Source organism: Scyliorhinus torazame, chromosome 14, assembly GCF_047496885.1.
Source record: "Scyliorhinus torazame isolate Kashiwa2021f chromosome 14, sScyTor2.1, whole genome shotgun sequence".
Lineage (NCBI taxonomy): Eukaryota > Metazoa > Chordata > Chondrichthyes > Carcharhiniformes > Scyliorhinidae > Scyliorhinus > Scyliorhinus torazame.
Genome location: NC_092720.1, coordinates 24,734,641 through 24,759,755, shown reverse-complemented (window position 1 = coordinate 24,759,755; position 25,115 = coordinate 24,734,641). Strand labels below are relative to the sequence as shown.

The 25,115-nt window shown below is 46.7% G+C and overlaps 2 protein-coding genes across 4 annotated transcripts in view; one reads left to right on the top strand and one right to left on the bottom strand.

Annotated features, from left to right (window-relative positions):
* Positions 1-25,115, top strand: part of LOC140389583 (mediator of RNA polymerase II transcription subunit 12-like protein) — a 731,598-nt gene that overhangs the window by 297,998 nt on the left and 408,485 nt on the right. The gene's annotated exons all lie outside the window — the stretch shown is intronic.
* On the bottom strand, positions 7,017-12,544 carry LOC140389276 (P2Y purinoceptor 14-like). The gene is made up of 2 exons (XM_072473458.1): positions 12,488-12,544; positions 7,017-9,252 (listed from the first exon to the last, which is right to left on the bottom strand). The coding sequence occupies exon 2, from the start codon at positions 9,245-9,247 to the stop codon at positions 8,114-8,116; it is 1,134 nt and encodes a 377-aa protein (XP_072329559.1). The 5' UTR covers positions 9,248-9,252; positions 12,488-12,544; the 3' UTR covers positions 7,017-8,113.

Below are 25,115 nucleotides of genomic sequence, written 5' to 3'. Positions count from 1 at the left end.
TTTCCAATCCTCTGGGACTTTCCCTGACTCCAGTGACTTTTGAAAGATTGTAACTAACGCCTCCACTATTTCTTCAGCTATCTCCTTTAGAACTCTAGGATGTAGCCCATCTGGGCCTGGGGATTTATCAATTTTTAGACCTCTTAATTTCTCTAGCACTTTCTCCTTTGTGATGGCTACCATATTCAACTCTGCCCCCTGACCCTCCGGAATTGTTGGGATATTACTCATGTCTTCTACTGTGAAGACTGACGCAAAGTACTTATTCAGTTCCTCAGCTATTTCCTTGTCTCCCATCACAAAATTACCAGCGTCAGAAGCTGTGCACTTTTAACACTCCGTTCGGCAGGTATTGCTACACCGCATGCCTTTCGGTATCATATCAGCTTCCGAAGTATTTCATCGCATAATGGAGCAAATGATAGAGGGCATCGAGTCTATGTGGACGACGTGATCAACTGGTCCACGCCTAGAATCACATTGCTCACCTCAAACTGGTTTTCCAGAGGATTCATGAAAATGGCCTCCAGCTCAACCATAAAGGACTCCACCACCATAAAGCAAACAGGGCATTAAGATTCTCGCTCTCTCTACAGGACAGAGCTACTGAGGTAGTAAGAGTGCACAAGCCAGTGAGCACTATCACCATAACATAAACAGCCCTGATTTTCTCCACTTATCATTTGTTCGTACACAGAAAGCCATTTTGATTTCCTCCTTTATGGATGGTGCCATGTTTCCCAACCCCAACTCGACATAGGGTTTATTGATTTGCACACGCTCAAGAAGGGGGGTGGGGGGAGGGCATTACACCACCCCTCGTGAATTCATACAATAAGCGAGGAATGGGGAAGAAAGTTTCAAGGGTAAAGACCACAGAGTAAAGAATTGTTGTTTCACAAAAGTCCAGAATTGAATGCCCAATGGTGAATTCCTTAAGGGAACTTGGCAGGCTGAACTGATGCTGCATAATTTATTTGTCCAGTAGAGAAGACTTTCCCGATGAGATAGGCACAGAGAGATAGAACATAGAACATTACAGCGCAGTACAGGCCCTTCGGCCCTCGATGTTGCGCCGACCTGTGAAACCACTCTAAAGCCCATCTACACTATTCCCTTATCGTCCATATGTCTATCCAATGACCATTTGAATGCCCTTAGTGTTGGCGAGTCCAGTACTGTTGCAGGCAGGGCATTCCACGCCCGTACTACTCTCTGAGTAAATAACCTACCTCTGACATCTGTCTTATATCTATCTCCCCTCAATTTAGTGCTATGTCCCCTCGTGCTAGACATCACCATCCGAGGAAAAAGGCTCTCACTGTCCACCCTATCCAATTCTCTGATCATCTTGTATGCCTCAATTAAGTCACCTCTTAACCTTCTCTCTAACGAAAACAGCCTCAAGTCCCTCAGCCTTTCCTCATAAGATCTTCCCTCCATACCAGGCAACATTCTGGTAAATCTCCTCTGCACCCTTTCCAATGCTTCCATATCCTTCCTATAATGCGGCGACCAGAATTGCACGCAATACTCCAAATGCGGCCGCACCAGAGTTTTGTACAGCTGCAACATGACCTCATGGCTCCGAAACTCAATCCCTCTACCAATAAAAGCTAACACACCGTACGCCTTCTTAACAACCTTCTCAACCTGGGTGATGGATTGGTCTTAGAGGCCCTGGTGTAGCATTTCAGACGCTCGAGTCGAAATGGAGTAGATGGGGACCAGGCATTTAAAGCTGGACAAAAAACCCTTTTCCGAGCTGCTGCTTGATAGATGGAGGATGGCAGACTCATTTGGAGTACAGCAAGACAGGACAACAACCAGATCCCCCATCTTGGAGGCGGGGAGGGTTTCTATTCACATGACCTCCACCTCTCCTGTTTGACTGTGATGTAAAGTATATGTTTTTTTTGCCTGGGCTCCAAAGATTGTTACTGTTCAGACCGTTAAGAATTTGGAATGAAGGTTGCAGATTCCTTTTTGTAGCAGACCACGTAGCTAGGCCTGGCCTATGAAATGTAGATGGCCTTTGTATATTTCTCGAATTTGGCTTCTTAAACCCACGGGGGTTGTTAGTACCTCTTCAGAGATAGTGAGGCATGTGTTTTGCCAAATGATTCTTATGTTTTGAGTGTCACAGCCAGATATGGCTTCAGTCATGTTAAAAGGGCCTGTGTAAGAACTTAGTCCTTGCTCCAGGACCAATGCTGTGGCTGTATCGGTGCAGGAGCTGTTGATCCTGGGCAAGCCAGACCCCAGAGTGAGGTCTGTCTGCCTCATCATCAAGCTTTATTTTTCAATTGTGAAAATATGGAGGAGGACCTCCTGACCATAAAAGCATAGAACTCCAGTGACACGCCTGGGATTTTGAAAATGGAAAGATTTATTGTGATGAAACAGAACTTAAGCATACAAGATTAATGTTGCATGGTTAAAAAAATCTGCTTGGTTAAAAGTACACAAGTAAACCAGCTTCTTGGGAACAAGCCACTTACAGGGATTTTCATTAAAATCCAGTAATGCTGCACAAGTCAAGAAATTGTGGCTTTACTAAAAGTTCACCGCACAACTTCTCAAACACTTCCACTCTGATGTGGCATTCCAAAAGCAGGTTTTCCCCCAAAACAAAGACACTTCTGGTTTAATTTGCGCTGCCTGTTTCCAAGGCAAAATTTTCACCGCAGCTCACACATAAACGAGCTGGTCTTCAGGGATTTCCCCACAGTCACGCCAACTGGTTAACCACCCATTCGTTTTTTAAAAATATATTTAGTAGGGGTATTTGTAGTTTTTAGAATAACAATAACAGCAACATGAACTTGGTACAATAAACATTTCCATCCCCATCATATTCTTCATCCCCCCACCAATAAAACAATAGTCTAACCCCCACCCCACCCGACATTGTAATTGTCTTCGAGAAAATCGACGAACGGCTGCCACCACCGGGCGAACCCTAACATTGACCCTCTTAGGGCGAACTTTATTTTCCCGAGACTGAGCACCCAGCCATGTCACTAACCCAGGTCTCTAATTTCGGGGTTTCGAGTCCCTCCATATTAGTAGGATCTGTCTCCGGCTACCGGTAGGTGGTTTGAAGTGTGTCTACTTCAATACCAGGAGTATACGAAATAAGGTAGGGGAACTGGCAGCGTGGGTTGGTACCTGGGACTTCGATGTTGTGGCCATTTCGGAGACATGGATAGAGCAGGGACAGGAATGGTTGTTGCAGGTTCCGGGGTTTAGATGTTTTCGTAAGCTCAGAGAAGGAGGCAGAAGAGGGGGAGGTGTGGCGCTGCTAGTCAAGAACAGTATTACGGTGGCGGAGAGGATGCTTGATGGGGACTCTTCTTCCGAGGTAGTATGGGCTGAAGTTAGAAACAGGAAAGGAGAGGTCACCCTGTTGGGAGTTTTCTATAGGCCTCCTAATAGTTCTAGGGATGTAGAGGAAAGGATGGCGAAGATGATTCTGGATAAGAGCGAAAATAACAGGGTAGTTATTATGGGAGACTTTAACTTTCCAAATATTGACTGGAAAAGATATAGTTGGAGTACATTAGATGGGTCGTTTTTTGTACAATGTGTGCAGGAGGGTTTCCTGACACAATATGTTGACAGGCCAACAAGAGGCGAGGCCACATTGGATTTGGTTTTGGGTAATGAACCAGGCCAGGTGTTCGATTTGGAGGTAGGTGAGCACTTTGGGGACAGTGACCACAATTCAGTGACGTTTACGTTAGTGATGGAAAGGGATAAGTATACCCCGCAGGGCAAGAGTTATAGCTGGGGGAAGGGCAATTATGATACCATTAGACATGACTTGGGAGGGGTATGTTGGAGAAGTAGGCTGCAAGTGTTGGGCACACTGGATATGAGGAGCTTGTTCAAGGAACAGCTACTGCGTGTTCTTGATACGTACGTACCGGTCAGACAGGGAGGAAGGCGTCGAGCGAGGGAACCGTGGTTTACCAAAGAAGTGGAATCTCTGGTTAAGAGGAAGAAGGAGGCCTATGTGAAGATGAGGTGTGAAGATTCAGTTGGGGCGCTTGATAGTTACAAGGTAGTGAGGAAGGATCTAAAGAGAGAGCTAAGATGAGCAAGGAGGGGACATGAGAAGTATTTGGCAGGTAGGATCAAGGAAAACCCAAAAGCTTTCTATAGGTATGTCAGGAATAAAAGAATGACTAGGGTAAGAGTAGGGCCAGTCAAGGACAGGGATGGGAAGTTGTGTGTGGAGTCTGAAGAGAAAGGCGAGATACTAAATGAATATTTTTCGTCAGTATTCACTCAGGAAAAAGATAATGTTGTGGAGGAGAATGCTGAGACCCAGGCTATTCGAATAGATGGCATTGAGGTACGTAGGGAAGAGGTGTTGGCAATTCTGGACAGGCTGAAAATAGATAAGTCCCCGGGGCCTGATGGGATTTATCCTAGGATTCTCTGGGAAGCCAGGGAAGAGATTGCTGAGCCTTTGGCTTTGATTTTTATGTCATCATTGGCTACAGGAATAGTGCCAGAGGACTGGAGGATAGCAAATGTGGTCCCTTTGTTCAAGAAGGGGAGTAGAGACAACCCCGGCAGCTATAGACCGGTGAGCCTCACGTCTGTAGTGGGTAAAGTCTTGGAGGGGATTATAAGAGACAAGATTTATAATCATCTAGATAGGAATAATATGATTAGGGATAGTCAGCATGGCTTTGTGAAGGGTAGGTCATGCCTCACAAACCTTATCGAGTTATTTGAGAAGGTGACTGAACAGGTAGACGAGGGTAGAGCAGTTGATGTGGTGTATATGGATTTCAGTAAAGCGTTTGTAAGGTTCCCCACAGTAGGCTATTGCAGAAAATACGGAGGCTGGGGATTGAGGGTGATTTAGAGATGTGGATCAGAAATTAGCTAGCTGAAAGAAGACAGAGGGTGGTGGTTGATGGGAAATGTTCATATTGGAGTTCAGTTACAAGTGGCGTACCACAAGGATCTGTTCTGGGGCCGTTGCTGTTTGTTATTTTTATAAATGACCTAGAGGAGGGCGCAGAAGGGCGGGTGAGTAAATTTGCAGACGACACTAAAGTCGGTGGTGTTGTCGACAGTGCGGAAGGATGTTGCAGGTTACAGAGGGACATAGATAAGCTGCAGAGCTGGGCTGAGAGGTGGCAAATGGAGTTTAATGTAGAGAAGTGTAAGGTGATTCACTTTGGAAGGAATAACAGGAATGCGGAATATTTGGCTAATGGTAAAATTCTTGAAAGTGTGGATGAGCAGAGGGATCTCGGTGTCCATGTACATAGATCCCTGAAAGTTGCCACCCAGGTTGATAGGGTGGTGAAGAAGGCCTATGGTGTGTTGGCCTTTATTGGTAGAGGGATTGAGTTCCGGAGTCATGAGGTCATGTTGCAGCTGTACAAAACTCTGGTACGGCCGCATTTGGAGTATTGCGTACAGTTCTGGTCACATTATAGGAAGGACGTGGAAGCTTTGGAACGGGTTCAGAGGAGATTTACCAGGATGTTGCCTGGTGTGGAGGGAAAATCTTATGAGCAAAGGCTGATGGACTTGAGGTTGTTTTCGTTAGAGAGAAGAAGGTTAAGAGGAGACTTAATAGAGGCATACAAAATGATCAGAGGGTTAGATAGAGTGGACAGTGAGAGCCTTCTCCCGCGGATGGAAATGGCTAGCATGAGGGGACATAACTTTAAACTGAGGGGTAATAGATATAGGACAGAGGTCAGAGGTAGGTTCTTTACGCAAAGAGTAGTGAGGCCGTGGAATGCCCTACCTGCAACAGTAGTGAACTCGCCAACATTGAGGGCATTTAAAAGTTTATTGGATAAGCATATGGATGATAATGGCATAGTGTAGGTTAGATGGCTTTTGTTTTTTGACTTCCCATGTCGGTGCAACATCGTGGGCCGAAGGGCCTGTACTGCGCTGTATCGTTTTATGTTCTATGTACCGGGGGGGCCAAGGCCAAGACGTCAGCCTCTTTCACCCCCTGAACTAACCACCCATTCTTAAACTTAATTTTCCCCTTTCACCTCATCATCCAATTTCCTCAAACCACCACTCTCAACTTAACTCCTGAAAATATGAAAAACCTTCCTGTTTCTATTTTCCCATTATTCTTGGGCCAGTAATATGTAATTCACATTACCCTGTTTAATCACGGACCCGCTGTAAGACGCAAATATTCCTCGTCACCTCTGAACCCCCCTTTGAAATTCAACAGTTGAGAAACCACATTTCCCACTTCTCTCACAATCAAATTTTAGATCCCATTTATTTACTTGTAATTGAAAATGATCATACCCTCTCACTCCAAATGTATCAACATAACCTTTCATCTCTTTGACCTTATAGACCAGCTGTCTGTGTTAACCCTCCCCCTGTTTGATTACCCCTGGAAACGCACTCGTTCTCAGCTTTCTTTACCTTGGCAACATACCAACATGACCTCACAAAAAAAACATCTCTTTTCCCAACAGATGCAGGTTGCAGAAGTTCCCCGTTTACCTATTGTGAACTATAATCAATTATTTGCAGAAAGTCTTGGCTGAATGATCAACTGTGCAGAACAGGGCTAGATGCGGGCAACACGGTAGCATAGTGGTTAGCACAGTTGCTTCACAGCTCCAGGGCCCAAGGTTCGATTCCCAGCTTGAGTCACTGTCTGTGCGGAGTCTGCACGTTCTCCCCGTGTCTGCGTGGGTTTCCTCCGGGCTCTCCGGTTTCGACCCACAGTCCAAAGATGTGCAGGTTAGGTGGATTGGCCACGCTAAAATTGCCCTTAGCTAAGGTGGGGTTACTGGTTTACAGATGGGGGATAGGGACATGTGGACTTAGGTGCGGTGCTCTTTCCAAGAGCCCGTGCAGACCTGATGGGCCGAATGGCCTCCTTCTGCACTGTAAATTCTATGATTCTATGCAAGAAATTCATGCTGAAATATTAGAATAATTGCAAGCCTTGGTTAAAGGTTGTTAGAGGTGAAAATATTCACACTGAGGCCTGAGGATGAGGAAAGAAACAGTTTATTCTATCAGATATGGGAGAAAAGGCCTGAGGCGCCGCAGCCTATTGACAGCACCCTTTCTCACTTGAGCTAAGGCTCACACGGGTTAATATACAGATTCAAGGAGCGGAATTAGTTGTATTTTCATTTACATACAATCAATCAACTATATTCGCGTTACAATTCATTACATGCAGTCAATCAATTTTCTTAGCATCCCAGTTATCACATATATGGTTAAAGTGGGTGTTGTCCTACCCGCCCCTAACTTCATACAGAAGTAATTCAAAACTAACACAAGGATATGTCCTGTCTGCAGCTGTGGACCTTGAGCTTTATCAAGGATACATTGCATTTCTTGTTCTGTGAAGCTGTTATTAGCGGCTGTTGAAATACTCCCTGGGTTCTCATGAGGTAGTTTACACAGTTTGTAACTTATTGTTAAAGGAAAGTGGCTAGTTCAGCCATTTTGTGTCTTTAGTATTGCCAAAATAGCTAACAAGCCATTTTGTGTCTTTTCTGATATTAACAAGCATTGTGTATGCACTATCTATTTCTTCAAGTTGCTTCTTCTAAACCGGCATCTAAGCCAATGAGTACCTTTTGTCTCATCAGAACTATTCAAAAGTAATATAGGAGCACAAATGTAGTTACAGAGCCACCTATAATTTATATCATAGTCCAGTATCAGAAAATGCCCTCCAACACAGGTGATTATGGTAAATTAGAACCTTGGTCAATGCCATTGTCACTTGTGATAACTGCAAGAACTTTGGTAAATGCCATGGTTGCTCTTGATTGCGATGTCAGTGGTTCTGCGGTCTTATTTATGTTGAGGTCTGTAGATGTTCCTTGATTAACCTGTATTCGTCAGCTGACATGACTAGTGGCTGACTAACTTCATCCATCTCATTGTCACTGTGTGGGACCTCGCCAAGTTTAATTTGGTCACTGCTTTTGACAAGATGACAAAAAGCTGCATATATTTCAAAAGCAATTCAACCACTCTGAAGTAAGTTTGCAACAGTTGTTAGGTAAATCCAATACCTTCATTCATTCCATCTCCCAATCATTTCTTTTACCATCTCTTCAGGGATTTTCTATTTCCGTCTTAGTAATTGGAATAATCGCGAGCAGTAGGAGGTCGAAGGTGTTTTTGCAGGATTGATGTCACATTGTTCCCCACTGTTCAGTTGACTGGTGGATGTTACATTGAGTACAGATCGTGAAGGGTTAGTGTGTGAGGGCAGATCGTTACCTGAATCACTGTCCTTTGAGTTTTTGTCCAGGCCTAACTTTGACCGAAATGCTTTGCAAAACAGAAAGTAGATCACTGGATCTAAACAGGCGTTAAGCGAGGACAGCACAACGGCCAATTCCTTAATGTGGAAGAGAGTATTTTTCCAAAAACATCCAGTGATGACATTTACCTGGCTTAAAATATAAGGAAGCCTTGCGATGTGGTAGGGAACAAAACAGACCACGAAGACAGCGAGGAGGATTAGAATATTGTTCTTTGCCTTGGCTTGCTTTTTGAGTGAGCTTGGTAATGGCGATTTGTCGAGACGTTTCGCTGTTTGAAAGTAAAAGAAGCAAAGCCCTATTAGCACGCAGAGAAAGAGAAATGTGCCCCCAGCATGGATGATTATATGCCAGTGAACCCCCGAACCACTTCTAAATCCTAAGCATGTTTCTTTTGTACTATTCTGGGGCGGCTTTCTCCCTGACAGGACAATGTACGAAATTCCAAAGCTGAGGAGAACACACCAGGTGCCAATGGAGACGATTCTCGCTGTCTTCAGAGTTAGAAATGAATGTATTTTAAACGGTTTGACTATTTTAATGTATCTCGTGGCCGCAATGTATCCTAGAAAGAGAATGCTTGAATACATGTTCAAGTAGAAGATGCACGTTGTATAGTTGCAGTAGATTTTTCTCAGTATTGTGGAGCCCACTTTCTTCTCTGCGCCAATTCTTACCGGCAGCGAGAGGACCAGCAATAAATCGGCTGCTACCAAGTTCTTTAAATAGATGATGATGCTGTTTTTGTTGGGAACGTGACAGAAATACACCCAGAAAGCCAGGCTGTTGAGAATGATGCCTACTGCAAATATTAATGAATAGGCAATAATCGTGAAAATTGCCAAGCCATCAGAAGAAAACTGGCAAGTGGCGTTGCTGGAGGAGTTTGTGCTTGTAGCGATCCCAGTGCGTTCTGTCGACTCAGCCATCATCACCTCTGAAAGTTAAAGTAGAATACGTTATATTTCTAATCACACTCCAAACAACGAGCTACCAGAAGAGGCAATCCTTGGAAAGCAGAAAGTGCTGTGGTGGGGTTTCAGTATTTTGAGGATTGGAAGTTGGAAGTGCAACTGAGCAGATCACGACAGCAGACTTGATGTGCTGTGTGACAAAACAAATGATTTCCTCAGGATAAGATATTGTCCCATATTTGACCAGAACCCTTTGGTACAACAAATACTTTTTTTATTATTCGTTCATGGGACGTGGGCATCGCAGGCTGGGCCAGCATTTATTGACCATCTCTAATTGCCCTTGAGGGGGCAGTTAAAAGTCACCCACATTGCTGTGGGTATGGTGTCACATGTTGCCAGACCAGGTAATGATGGCAGATTTCCTTCCCTAAAGGACATTAGTGGACGTCAGATGGGTTTTTACGACAATCAACAAGGGTTCCATGGTCATTAGACTTTTAATTCAGATTTTTATTGAATTTAGTTATCTGCAGTGGCAGGATTTGAATCTGGGTCCCCAGAGCATTCAACAACTTTAGATGATCAGCTCTACCCCACTTCGACCCATTTATTTTCATCCCATTTCATTTTAACTGTCTTTTACCATTTCTTTTTTTCTTAATATATTTTTAACCCCCCTCATCTTATCCACCTTTCCCTCCTTTCTCCTCTTTGTTGTCCCTTTCCCCTCCCCCCACATCTACAGTTCATCCTCTGATGTCAGTTTCCCTGCTGTTTGGCCTTTCACATCTTTTGTTCTCTCGGGGGACTGCCATTAGCACTCTTTCCCCTTGGTTTCTGTGGCCATTAGCACCCGGTTTCCCTGGGTTTCTGTGGCTATGACTCATCTTTCATTCTCACTCCACAGTATAAATATTTCCCACTTTCACTGTCTGTTAGCTTTGACAAAGAGTCATCGGACTCGAAACGTCAGCTCTTTTCTCTCCCTACAGATGCTGCCAGACCTGCTGAGATTTTCCAGCATTTTCTCTTTCGCTTCAGATTCCAGCATCCGCAGTAATTTGCTTTTATCCCCAGAGCATTACTCTATGTCTCTGGTTTACGAGTCCAGTGACAATACCATTATGCCACCACCTTCCCCCAGGACATTGTGACAAAGTATGTAACCACAGTTTGAAGATTTTATGTTTGTTCTTCTTGAAAGATGGAACGTGCATTAAAATAGCACCTATTCTAAATTCAGGCTGTCCCAAATCCGTTCACAGCTAATGAAGTGTAGTCAGTATTGTAATGTAGGAAACCCGTGAACAATGTTGCACAAAGCTGTACTTTCAACGTTTTCACGAGAATGCTCTGGATCAAGTGTTTTGGATTCTGGGAAATGAACCATAGTTATGAATTATTATTAATTAATGATTTTGAATCAGGAAATGCCACAAAATATATGAGGGAGACTCCATTGTGATTGGCTTATCAAGTGATGACTTTGTCTCATTTCCTGCTCTCTGCCGGTCGTCTGGTTTCAAAAACAAAACTTGAAAGGTTGGATATTTTAAACAAAGCTATAAATGCCAGTATTATGTGAACTTTGGCCATTAACTGTTCTTCCCCCATTTCATTGCATTCTCCTGATAACTTGAGTTTATCTTCTCGGCCGAACAAATGATTCACAATATTGCATTTTAAGGCACTAATGAACAGTGTTTAACACTGCTGCTTCACATAACCAGGGACCCAGGTTTGATTCCCGCTTGGGTCACTGTCTGTGCGGAGTCTGCAATTTTCTGTGTGGGTTTCCTCCGGGTGCTCCGGTTTCCTCCCGTAACTCCCGGAAGACGTGCTTGTTAAGTAATTTGGACATTCTGAATTATCCCTCAGTGTACCCGAACAGGCATCAGAGTGTGGCAATTAGGGGACTTTCACAGTAACTGCATTGCAGTGTTAATGTAAGCCTACTTGTGACACTAATAAAGATTATAAACAGGAGTGTTTTTCCGGGGAGTTCTCTTTTTCTCGCTGTGACCGGTTGTTGCGTTCGTCTGAGTTTTAAGCAAATTATTTTCTAGTTATTTGACAGTTTCAAGGATTCACAGAGGAGCGTTTTCAGGATGTGTGTGATGCAACTGGGTAGGCATGTCCAAACTGAGGAAGGGAGTTACCCAACTGAGTTTTCTAATTCTGTGCGAGTGTAGTTCTCCACATCTGGGTCGTTGGTTCTTGTGCTGAGCACCAGATCCATAATTGAAAAGCTAAGAGAGAAAGATGGAAAGACGGATCATTTTGGTGGCAGCTATTTAATCAAGGTTTGCTTTAAAATCATGGCCTAAATTTTCTGTCCTGAAATTTCTCTTCCAAAACTCATTTGTTGAAACAAAAGTCGGAATGAGCAGCTTTCACTCTGTAGTTGTGCACCATGTGTGCAATAGCACCCAAGATAATCTGGTTCCGTTTCTGGAGAGGGACTTGTGCCCCATACAGACCTTCTGAGAGCATGACCATGAAGTCAAGGTGAACTCCTTGTTGCTGTACAACTAACTAACTATAGACTTCTCCACTTCGGAGGGAAGATTTCTTAAACGGCATAGACCTGATAAGTTTCCACAACCATTTAAGAGAGTTACTCTACACTCAGACTTCCCTCAGTGTTTAACCAGTAACGGACCTAAATGCCTGGAACGCAACAAAACCAAGTGCCGTGATCACTGACCTGGTTAAAATGATTGTTTAAGTGCCCATCTTCAAGTTCACTGCTTATTTAGATTTAGTTCAACATATCTGATTTCATGTTCTCAAACTATCTTCAAATGCAAAGAAAAATCTGCTTTTGAAAAATCTTTCTGGAGGTGGGAGTATCAAGTTCTGAAGGAATAGCCATTCTCAACATGATGCTAATGGTCACTGTATATACAATCCCCAAAATACAAAAGAAAAATCACCTACCTTACTGGAAATGTTGATATGGTATTAGTCTGTGTCTGTGGGATCAAAGGTTTCTTGAAGGAATACAGGGCTGAACTTCTGTGCGCAAAATGTCTTATTATTAAACTCATGATGATAGACAGTTACTCTCGACTGAGCCTTCCCTCGCAGTGTTTAAAAACCTAACTGCTGGGGACGTAACAAAACCGAGTGCATTGATCACTCTCATGGTTAAAATGATTGTTTATGTGCATGTTTAGATTCAGTTCAAAATATCTCAGTAAATGATGCGCACTGTATATATAATCCCACAGACAGAAGAGAAAAATCACCTACCTGATTGAAGTGTTTGATGTGGTATTGCTGTTTGGCTGTACGATCAAGCGGTCTTGTCGCAATACTGGACTGAACTTGTAAGCGCAAAATATCTTTTTTCTGCATATAATATTGGGCAATTTGTGGTGTGCATCATTTCCTTTAACCAGACGTGGCAAAGTAGTGAGACGTATAGTTTAACTCAGACCAGCAGTGTGATTTTGAGAAATAGTGATGTACAACAGGAAATGGTTTTTGAAAAGTTTTCACGAATGTGAAAATGACCAGGTGTTAACATTTCCTTTTAACAGAATTAGGAAGCTGTGGCAGGAATATTCAGTGTTCGATTACAAGATCAACTCACATCTGCATGTTGAATTGAAGTAATAGTGGTGTTCTACTGCAGACAGGGCATTTAATTTATAGGTCTAACTGCATTTAGGCTTCCTCGTGTGCGCATCTATGTTTGCGGGTGTGTCTGTGTGTGCACTTGTATGTGTGCACGTGGGCACTTCTCATATTAGGGATGCGAACAAACGGCTACTTGCACCTGAAAGGCAGCATGCCGCAACGTGGCCGATATGAACCGGGAGACCCCGCTCTGTGTGTGTGTGCTTCTATGTGTGCGCCTATCTGTGTATCTGCATGCACATCTGTGTATGTGCGTGTGCATCTGTGTGCGCGCGTATGTGTCTGTGTGCGTGCTTTTCATATGTGCGTGTGTGCACTTCTCATATCACAGGCGTGATCGAATGGCCATGCTGCACCTGAAAGCCAGCGTGCCATGGTGCTACGTTGCTGATAGAAGCCGCGAGCTCCCCTTCCTGGTATCTATCCAGCTCGCAACGCCTCGCGAGATCTAATGCGATCTCAGGAAATGTTGCAATGTGAATCCTGCCCATTGTGGGCGGGATCACGTTTTAGAAAATGTAAATATTAGAGCGAGACTGCTAGTCTCACTTTAATGTACAGGTTCCTGAAGCACCCGAGACATTGGGATCTATTTGCTTCGATGCGGAGACCTCGGGCGAGCACCGTTCAGTACAGGCCTCCACAAACGGAGAGCAGACAGAATGGCACTCGTGGGGTCTCCCAGGCGATTGGAGGCCCCCAGATACTTGCCCTCTGGGCAGAGTGGCACCCTGGCGCAGCTGGTGGCACCTGGGCACACTGGCACTGCCGGCCTGGGACTCTGGCATTGCTACCTGGGTGCCAGGCTGCCACGGCCCAAGGTGCCCAGATAACAGGGGCACTGCCACGGTACCTGGTTGGTATTGCCAATGTGCCAAGCTAGCATTTTCACACGGTGGCAATTGGGCGTTGGTGGCGGTGTGGTGCGGTGCGGGGGGTTGTAGAGGCTGGCGGGGGGAGGGGGGGGAAGGCCGGGGACCCCCTTGTAGTGAGTTTTGGGGGTGGGTTTGGGCATAGCACCTGGGGCTCCAGAGATTGGGACACCATGATCTCTCACTACACTGTGGGGTTCCTGCGAACGGAGCTCTTCAGTGCAGAAAAGTTAAATAGCGGGTTGTTTCTTGCGCTGCGCGCACCGGGAATCAGGTGGCTGAATGCGCTCACTATGAGAATTTGTTCCCATTTAGTTAAATCGCGTCCCAGGTGTCTCTTTTGTAGGCTGGAACATATGTCTCTGGAAAGAAAAGGCTGAGGAACAACCTGATGGCTCAGGATTTTAAGATTCCAAACGGCTTTGACAGATTAAAAATGGATTAAAGTTCTGCTTTTTGTGCACAAGCCAAAGCGTTCCGAAAGTTGGGTTGAGGTTGAACAACGTGATTTAAAACAGACAAAACCTTCACATTTGGTGGCCGGCCCAGACTTTATCACATCCGCTGGAACGGTTTAGAACTGTTCCTGATGATACCTGTGGGTGGGACTGGAATCCCAGTGCTCCTGGCCCTCTGCCTTGCCTGAAATTATTCTGCACCCTCCTCTCGTGTTAGGAGAGAAAGCAGAGGTTTGAAAGCGTGGGGAATAGGTTGTGCGGGGAATGGACACCATTTTCTGGAGGGTGACTGGGGCATGGGAGTGAGATGGGACAAAGGTGAAGGGTGTGTGGGGGTTGGCTGGTCAAATTGGCGAGCATCTCAGGACGGAGGGGAATGAGTGAAGCTGCAAAGTATGTGGGCCTGCGTCATGTCAAATAGGGGAAAGCTGAGTGAGGTTTGGCGGCTGAAAGTGTTCTGCTGCCTTGTCACCCACCAGAGGAGGGCCTAGATCCTTTTCAACATTGTCTCCATTTTGAAGAGACCACGCTCCTCCTGCAGAATTCCCCCAGCCTCTTTCAGACACGCCTACTTGGTCGGACAGGTTGGCCTCAACTTTCCCAGTGACTTGAGGGAATGCCTCATTGCACTCTGTCGGGCCTGCAGCAGGACCTCCAGATAAGATTCCAAGCTGGTGGGGGAAGCCTTCCCTGGCTTCCTTCCCATTTCTTTCATTGCTGAAGCCTCAGGAATCCGGGGCGGGATTCTCCAATGATGGAGCTTTGTCCCCACTCCAGCGTCAAAATGCAGGCGTTTCTCCTACCTGATGGGGGCTAGCAGGGTCCCGGAGTACTCCTCGCAGCTCCAGCTGCGGATACGGGCCCTGCACTTCCGGTCGGTAGTCCGTGCATACGCACCTTCGGCGGCTGCTGCGCGCGACATGGCGGACTCGCACCGTGGAGCGGCCCCGAAAACATATGTCCCCCCCCCCCCCGAGATCACGCGCGCCTGCGGATCGGTGACCCCCGATCGCTAGCCTGGCCGTCCCCGAGGCCCTCCTGGTGAAGGATCTCCCTCGCCCCCCCCCCCCACCAGGGCGGCCGCGGACTGACTCCGCAGCCGCCACTGGCCGTTCCCGACAGACAAAACGTGGTTGGAACCACTCCTTCGGGAACTTGGCCAGTTCTCATCGGAGAAACGCAGGGGTTCTGTCAATGCGCCGCGTAGACCTCCCACGCCTGATTCGCGGCAATTTTCCAGGGACTGGAGAATCGCGGGAACGGCGTTGCACCGAATTTCGGCGTCAACGCCCATTTTCCGCCGCTGCGCCGATCGCAATTTCAGGGCGGAGGCTCGGAGAATCCTGCCCTAGTATATGTATTTTCCGGTGGAGTGTGGTATTAACACCTGTTTTTATGAATGCTAAGCTTTACAAGCCAGTTATGTTTTAAAAGGTTCCCTTTAACATAAGGTTAAACAGAACATTTTGAAATTCGTGGCGAGGGAGTGGAGGGGAGCAGTGTCAGGGTTGATTCCTGATAAACAACAGTCTGGAGAATTGTCCATGTCCTCCAGTTCTCTTGGGTGGGAGATACTAAAATAGAAACGCAGACGTGACTTTTGAAGATTTAAGAACTATTGAGACATCTTAAATGTGTCTTACTGGTGCTGTCCAAGCCTGGAAATCCTAAACAGAGAATGGAGCAATTGTTGAAGCACACGGGTAGTTTCAACCCGGCTTGGCGGTGTTGTGCCATCTAAACCGCAGTGTGTGTTTAACCCGTATACGGTGGACAAATGATCACACAAGTTGTTCAATGTAATAATAGTTTATTAATACACATGCAAGGTAAATACTAATCAATCACAAGTTCATGCACATTGGACTATAAACTAATACACTAAAATTACCTAAACTTAACTTCCAGGTGACTGACTAGTACAGAGCAGATATGGCCTGATCGGTGATCTGGCAGTCTGGCGGTGCTGGAGTTCTTGTTGCTGGTCCTCTGTGTCCTTGGTTCTGGTCCCTCTGTGGATGGCGTGGATAGTCTTCCTCTTGGCTGATGAAGGGTTCACCATTGTTGTTGGCTGCCGAAGCTGTAGTCGAGAAGGCTGCAGTCGAGAGAGTGAGCGGTGGGCCACGCAGCACCTTATATTCCTCGCGCTTTCGCGCCCTTTTGGGCGGTCCCAGGTGAAGGTCCAATGGATCGATCGGGTCTCGATCACCCTGGACGATCCTGACCAATTGGGGGCGGACACCTTGATGGTTGGGCGTTTCCCGATCGGCCATGACCATTAGTGCCTGAGGCACGTCGGCCTTCCCAAATAAGGAAAGCAGGCGTCGCTGAGTCTGCCACTTATTGTCAGTTTCAACCTGGAGCCCATTGTCCCGCGACGACCTTTTTAATGGCCTTTCTCCTGTGTTAGTTTCTGCTTAAGTCTGAGCTGCAGCTTTTGTATATTTGCTACACGGGCTTTTAATGCTATGATATGTAATGCTGCGTATCTTTCATAAGTAAGGTGTTGCAATAAGGCTTTTCATAAAACATATCTTGATTTTGTTAGTTTGCCAATGTGAAAGGTGCCTTCCTCTTTAGTTAGATGTATTCGTTGTTTGTGAAGTAATGTTTGATCTATGTTGATTTCAGATTGTTACAGCAAATATATGTAAGGAAATAGAGGTAGTTTTAAGTATGCTATATTTGTATTTTGTGTGTGTCAGGAATAATATATGGCTTTGAGGTTTCATTTCTAAATTTGTGTTTATTTCATAGAATTTACAGTGCAGAAGGAGGCCATTCGGCCCATCGAGTCTGCACCGGCTCTTGGAAAGAGCACCCTACCCAAGCCCACACTTCCACCCTATCCCCATAACCCAGTAACCCTACCCAATACTAAGGGCAATTTTGGACACTAAGGGCAATTTAGCATGGCCAATCCACCTAACCTGCACATCTTTGGACTGTGGGAGGAAACCGGAGCACCCGGAGGAAACCCACGCAGACACGGGGAGAACGTGCAGACTCCGCACAGACAGTGACCCAACCCAGGAATCGAACCTGGGACCCCGGAGCTGTGAAGCAATTGTGCTAACCACTATGCTACCATGCAGGAACTACTTCTTGCAGATGATGGTGAATTTATGGAACTCGCTGCCTCATAGTGCAGTGGGATCTAAGTCATTAAATGGTTTCAAGAAGGAAACATATATTTCTGATATAAAAACGGGCAAAAGGGATATGGACAACAGGTCGGTGGGTGGATTTGAGACCAGGAAGACATTAGCCATGATCTGATTGAATTGCAGAGCAGGTCCGAAGGACTGAATTGCCGATTTCTCCTAATTCCTATGTTCCTATGATGGTTCGAAATAGAAGGGGGAGCACAGGAAAGTGTCCCAAGGTGACAGCTCAGGCAAGGAATAAACAACAGTTCCTTTCCAGTGAAGTTAAGAATGATGAGCATTGGGAGACTGTAGTTTTTAAGTAAACTTCAGGAAGTAGACTGAAATTGAAATGGGCCTGGTGTTATGTTGTTGTGGCTGAATATTCGAGAGAGTGTCTGGAATGTGTCTCTGACCACATTTTGCCCATTGGTTCACATGAGCTTTGTAGTTACTGAGAAGAATATATAATATCAGTTGTGTATCTTGTGTTATCCTTACAAATGTGTATGTATGTGTACAGTTGGGGTGTTGGCGTAGTTTATTGTAGGTAATCTTTTCTTGATTACTGACTGTTTTATTCTTTTGTTAATAGTTGATCAGCAGACTCCTGTGACTTTGTTCAGTAGCTGCCCTTCACGTTTCTGAACCAAAAAATAAAAGTTAGGACCTATCGAGCCAGATTTCGCCCTGGGATCTAACTTATCCAATAGTAACATCATTGTTTCAAATGAAATCTCGTGTGTTAGTTTGTTTAGAATCATAGAAGTTTACAGCATGGAAACAGGCCCTTCGGCCCAACCAGTCCATGCCGCCCAGTTTTTACCATTAAGCTAGTCCCAGTTGCCCGCACTTGGCCCATAACCCTCTATACCCATCTTACCCATGTAACTATCTAAATGCTTTTTAAAAGACACAATTGTACCCGCCTCTACTACTACCTCTGGCAGCCCATTCCAGACACTCACTACCCTCTGAGTGAAGAAATTGCCCCTCTGGGCCCTTCTGAATCTCTCCCCTCTCACCTTAAACCTATGCCCTCTAGTTTTAGACTCCCCTACCTTTGGGAAAAGATGTTGACTATCTACCTTATCTATGCCCCTCATTATTTTATAGACCTCTATAAGATCACCCCTAAGCCTCCTACGCTCCAGGGAAAAAAGTCCCAGTCTATCCAGCCTCTCCTTATAACTCAAACCATCAAGTCCCGGCAACATCCTAGTAAATCTTTTCTGCACTCTTTCTAGTTTAATAATATCCTTTCTATAATAGGGTGACCAGAACTGCACACAGTATTCCAAGTGTGGCCGTACCAATGTCTTGTACAACTTCAACAAGACGTCCCAACTCCTGTATTCAATGTTCTGACCAATGAAACCAAGCATGCCGAATGCCTTCTTCACCACCCTGTCCACCTGCGACTCCACCTTCAAGGAGCTATGAACCTGTACTCCTAGATCTCTTTGTTCTATAACTCTCCCCAACGCCATACCATTAACTGAGTAGGTCCTGGCCTGATTCGATCTGCCAAAATGCATCACCTCACATTTATCTAAATTAAACTCCATCTGCCATTCGTCGGCCCACTGGCCTAATTGATCAAGATCCCGTTGCAATCCTAGTTAACCTTCTTCACTATCCACTGTGCCACCAATCTTGGTGTCATCTGCAAACTTACTAACCATGCCTCCTAAATTCTCATCCAAATCATTAATATAAATCACAAATAACAGTGGACCCAGCACCGATCCCTGAGGCACACCACTGGTCACAGGCCTCCAGTTTGAAAAACAACCCTCTACAACCACCCTCTGCCTTCTGTCGTCCAGCCAATTTTGAATCCAATTGGCAACCTCACCCTGGATCCCGTGAGCTTTAACCTTCTGCAACAACCTACCATGCGGTACCTTGTCAAAGGCTTTGCTAAAGTCCATGTAGACAACGTCTACTGCACTGCCCTCATCTACCTTCTTGGTCACTCCCTCAAAAAACTCAATCAAATTTGTGAGACATGATTTTCCACGCACAAAGCCATGCTGACTGCCCCGAATCAGTCCTTGCCTCTCTAAATGCTTGTAGATCCTGTCTCTCAGAATACCTTCTAGCAACTTACCTACTACAGACGTTAGGCTCACCGGTCAGTAGTTCCCAGGCTTTTCCCTGCTGCCCTTCTTAAACAAGGGCACAACATTCGCCACTCTCCAATCTTCAGGCACCTCACCTGTGGCTGCCGATGATTCAAATATCTCGGTTAGGGGACCCGCAATTTCCTCCCTAGCCTCCCACAACATCCTGGGATACATTTCATCAGGTCCCGGGGATTTATCTACCTTGATGCGCTTTAAGACTTCCAGCACCTCCTCCTCTGTAATATGCACACTTCTCAAGACGTCACTATTTATTTCCCTTAGTTTCCTAACATCCATGCCTTTCTCCACCGTGAATACCGATGAGAAATATTCATTCAGGATCTCACCCAACTCTTGTGGCTCTGCACATAGATGTCCTTGTTGATCCTTAAGAGGCCCGACTCTGTCCCGAGTTACTCTTTTCCCCTTTATGTATCTGTAGAATCTCTTTGGATTCTCCCTTGCATTATTTGCCAAAGCAATTTCATGTCCCCTTTTTGCCCTCCTGATTTCCCTCTTAACTCTATTTCGACAATCTCTATACTCTTCAAGGGATCTACTTGATCCCAGTTGCTTATGTACGTCATATGCCTCCTTCTTCTTTTTGACCAGAGTCTCAATATCTCGAGTCATCCAGGGTTCCCTACTTCTACCAGCCTTGCCCTTCACTCTAAAGGGAATGTGCTTACCCTGCACCCTGGTTAACACATTTTTAAAAGCCTCCCATTTACCAGCCGTCCCTTTGCCTGCCAATAGTCTCCCCCAATCTACCTCTGCAAGTTCCTGTCTGATACCATCAAAATTGGCCTTGCCCCAATTAAGAATTTTAACTCTTGGGCCAGACCTATCATTCTCCATAGCTATCTTAAAACTAATGGAATTATGGTCACTTGTCCCAAAGTGATCCCTCACTAGCACTTCTGTCACTTGCCCTTCCTTATTTCCCAAGACGAGGTCAAGTTTTGCCCCCTCCCTAGTCGGTCCATCCACATACTGAATGAGAAATTCCTCCTGAATACACTCAACAAATTTCCCTCCATCCAAGCCCCTAATGCTATGGCTGTCCCAGTCAATGTTGGGAAAGTTAAAGTCCCCTACTACTACCACCCTATTATTCTTGCAGCTATCTGTAATCTCCTGACATATTTGCTCCTCAATTTCCCGCTGACTATTTGGGGGCCTGTAGTACAGTCCTACCAAGGTGATCTCTCCCTTCTTATTTTTCAGTTCCACCCATATAGACTCAGTGGGCGAACCCTCGGATATATCCCCTCTAAGTACTGCCGTGATGTTCTCCCTAATCAAAAACGCCACTCCCCCTCCTCTCTTACCTCCTGTTCTATCCTTTCTATAGCATCTGTACCCCGGAACATTGAGCTGCCAGTCCTGCCCCTCCCTTAGCCATGTTTCAGTCATAGCTATAATATCCCAGTCCCATGTGCCCGTCCATGCCCTGAGTTCATCCGCTTTGCCCGTCAGGCCCCTTGCATTGAAATAAATGCAGTTTAATGTCGACCTTCCTTGCTCTCTGCCCTGCTTTCTCTGGTCATGCTTTACACACTCTCCCTTCCTGCCTTTTGTTTCTGTCCCCACTGACTTCCTACATCGGTTCCCATCCCCCTGGCACATTAGTTTAAACCCTCCCCAACTGCACTAGCAAACACCCCCCCGAGAACATTGGTTCCAGTTCCACCCAGATGCAGACCGTCCGATTTGTACAGGTCCCACCTCCCCCAGAATCGGTCCCAATGTCCCAGGAATTTGAAACCCTCCCTCTTGCACCATCTCTCAAGCCACGTATTCATCCTAGCTATCCTGTCATTCCTACTCTGACTATCACGTGGCACTGGTAGCAATCCTGAGATTACTACCTTTGAGGTCCTACTTTTTAATTTAACTCCTAACTCCCTAAATTCAGCTCGTAGGACCTCATCCCGTTTTTTACCTATATCGTTGGTGCCTATATGCACCACGACAGCTGGCTGTTCACCCTCCCCCTCCAGAATGCCCTGCAGCCGCTCCGAGACATCCTTGACCCTTGCACCAGGGAGGCAACATACCAACCTGGATTCTCGTTTGCGTCCGCAGAAACGCCTGTCTATTCCCCTTACAATTGAATCCCCTATCACTATAGCTCTGCCACTCTTTTTCCCGCCCTTCTGTGCAGCAGAGCCAGCCACGGTGCCATGAACCTGGCTGCTGCCACCTTCCCCTGGTGAGCCATCTCCCCCAACAGTTTCCAAAACGGTAAATCTGTTTTGGAGGGAGATGACCGCAGGAGATCCCTGCACTGCCTTCCTACTCTTCCTCTGTCTGTTGGTCACCCTTTCCCTATCTGCCTCAGTAATTTTAATCTGCGGTGTGACCAACTCACTGAATGTGCTATCCACAACTTACTCAGCATCGCGGATGCTCCAAAGTGAGTCCATCCGCAGCTCCAGAGCCGTCAAGCGGTCTAACAGGAGCTGCAGTTGGACACACTTCTTGCAGATGAAGGAGTCAGGGACACCAGAAGGGTCCCTGACTTGCCACATCTCACAAGAGGAGCATGACACGGGTCTGAGCTCTCCTGCCATGACTTAAACCTGAAGGTTTCTGATGGTAGTTTGGGAAATTTAGCTCTTTTAAAAAATATATCAGTTTGTACGAGGGTTATCACCCTATCACACATCATCCCTCGGCAAAGATGTGAGTGAAATGCAATGCAAATAACAAAAGAACCATATACCATTGTTCACCACAAGAGCAATATAAATAACAATCCATTCCATTTAAATTATGTTACATAAGCTTATTCAAATTTTAATTGCATTTGATTTATTTCTTTCCGTCTGTGTCAATGGTCACTTCACAACGAGTGAGAAAATATGAGACCATTTTGGTTCTTGTTGCACAATCAAATGTTCTGACGTTGTTTGTGAGGTAAGTGGTTATGCTGTCTTTATGCAGGATTCTTTTCTAAAATGAGAACTCCCTCCTGTTTTAATTTTGAATACTTTCTACTTATCCTGGGTGAGGATCATCCTGTTCGGCCTTAAAACTCCCTTGTCAATCTAAGTGTTGACTAAGCTTTCACGCCAATGCCCAACATCTGCTAAATGTGCAGATCAATAGTCAGGTGACAAAACTGCAGGTGCCCAATGCAAGGGCTGAATTTCACATTCCCCCTTTGGGGTCTCTTGACTTGGTGGGGTGGGGAGGGGGGTGGTGTCTGTACATTTTCTTGCAGGCCTTCCCCCTTGACTGCGACTCTCTCTGTAATTTTACGCTGGGACAGAGAGGTTTATGCAAGCCCTCCTGCCGTTAGTAGACAATTTCTGACCAGTTAAAGGACATTTCCTTCCCACCATCAATTTTCAGGTTATCGGGATAGGGTGGAAGGCTGAAACCTAACCCAGTTCAGGCCTTGTGTGGGAAGGGGTGGGTGGAATTGAGTTGGGAGCCTCCATTAGCAACTTCCTTGCCCCAGCCCCCATGAAAAGGTCTGGCTCCAGCAGGCTCCACTCTCCCTGTCGGCCTCTCTGGCAACAATCCGAGCCCCACCCCCACCCCGAGGCCTCACCTACCAACCTCACCCTGAGACCAGAAAACATACCCATTCCTGAACTCCTGGGACCGAGGCTCTGGGTTCTGCTTTCAGCCCCAGCCTTGTCTCCTTCAGTTTTTGGCGCTGCAGGAACCCGAGAGGTACTGGCCTAGAAGAATGTCCCTGATCTTTGCTGTATATAACCCCCTCCCCTCCCAGATTTCTGATCACCTAACTGAACATATTGACGTAAAATGGTCTCTTTCATTCTCCAACATATAAATAAATGTCTCATTAAGATTATTGAACAAACACTGCGGATGTCCGTTGCCACGTTTTTCTAACACGGCAATATTATATGTTAGGCAGTCCTCAACGGAGGACACAATGGGTGGAGGAGGGACTGGTGGCGGGATTGGGGGCCCCGATTGGACTGGAGGAGCTGGCCAAAGGGCTAGGGAGCATGCAGGCGGGGAAGGCACCGGGGCCGGATGGTTTCCTGGTCGAATTCTACAAAAAATATGTGGACCTGCTGGGCCCGTTGCTAATTATGACCTTCAATGAGGCAAGGGAGGGGGGGGGGGGCCTTGCCCCCGACGATGTCCCGGGCACTGATCTCCTTGATCCTGAAGCGAGACGAGGATCCCCTGCAGTGTGGGTCTTTAGGCCGATTTTGTTGTTAAACGTAGATGCCAAGGTGCTGGCGAAAGTCTTAGCCACGAGAATTGAGGATTGTGTGCCGCAGGCCATCCACGAAGACCAGACAGGATTCGTGAAGGGGAGGCAGTTGAACGCGAATGTGCGGAGGCTCCTGACCGTTATTATGATGCCGGCGAGGGAGGGGAGGCGGAGATAGTGGTGCTGATGGACGCTGAGAAGGCCTTCGATAGGGTAAAGTGGGGGTGCTTGGTGGGAGGTGCTGAAGAGGTTTGGGGTGGGGTTTGTCAGGTGGGTTAGGCTGTTCTACGAGGTCCCGATGGCGAGTGTGGCCACGAACAAGAGGAGGTCTGAGTACTTTTGGTTACATCGAGGGGCGAGGCAGGGGTGTCCCCTGTCCCCCCTGCTCTTCGCACTGACGATTGAATCCCTGGCTATGGCACTGAGGGAGTCGAGGAACTGGAGGGGGCTGGTGCGGATGGGGAGGAGCATAGGGTGTTGCTCTATGTGGACGACTTGCTGCTATATGTGGCGGACCCGGTGGGGGGAATGCCGGAGGTAATGAGGATCCTCAGGGAGTTCGGGGATTTCTCAGGGTACAAGCTCAACATGGGGAAGAGCGAGTTGTTCGTGGTTCACCCACGGGACCAGAAGAGGGGAATTGGCGAGCTCCCACTAAAAAGGGCGGCGAGGAGCTTCAGGTATTTGGGGGTCCAGGTGGCCTGGAGCTGGGGGTCCCTGCATAGACTTAATTTCACAAGGCTGGTGGAGCAAATGGAGGAGGAGTTCAAGAGGTCGGACACGTTGCCGCTGTCCCTGGCGGGTAGGGTGCAGTCAGTCAAAGTGACGGTGCTCCCAAGGTTTTTGTTCCTGTTCCAGTGCCTCCCTGTGTTTATCCCAAAGGCATTTTTTAGGTGGGTCAACAGGAGCATAACGGGGTTTGTGTGGGCGCGAGGGACTCCGAGGGTAAGAAGGGTGTTCCTGGAGCGGAGTAGGGATAGGGGGGGGCTGGCGCTGCCCAACCTCTGTGGGTACTACTGGGCCACCAATGCGGTGATGGTGTGCAAGTGGGTGATGGAGGGGGAGGGGGTTGCATGGAAGAGGCTGGAGACGGCGTCCTGTGAGGGTACGAGTCTGGAGGCGTTGGCAACGGCGCCGCTGCCACTCCCTCCAATGAGGTATACCACGAGCCCGGTAGTGGCGGCTACCCTTAAAATCTGGGGGCAGTGGAGGCAGCACAGGGGGGAAGTTGGGGCCTCGGTGTGGACCCCAATATGGGGGAACCACCGGTTTGTCCCAGGGAGAATAGATGGAGGGTTTTTGGGGTGGCACACGGCAGGGATAAGAAGGTTGGGGGACCTGTTTGTGGACGGGAAGTTCGCGAACCTGGGGGAGCTGGAGGAGAAGTATGGGCTCCCCCCGGGAACACCTTTAGATATTTACAGGTAAG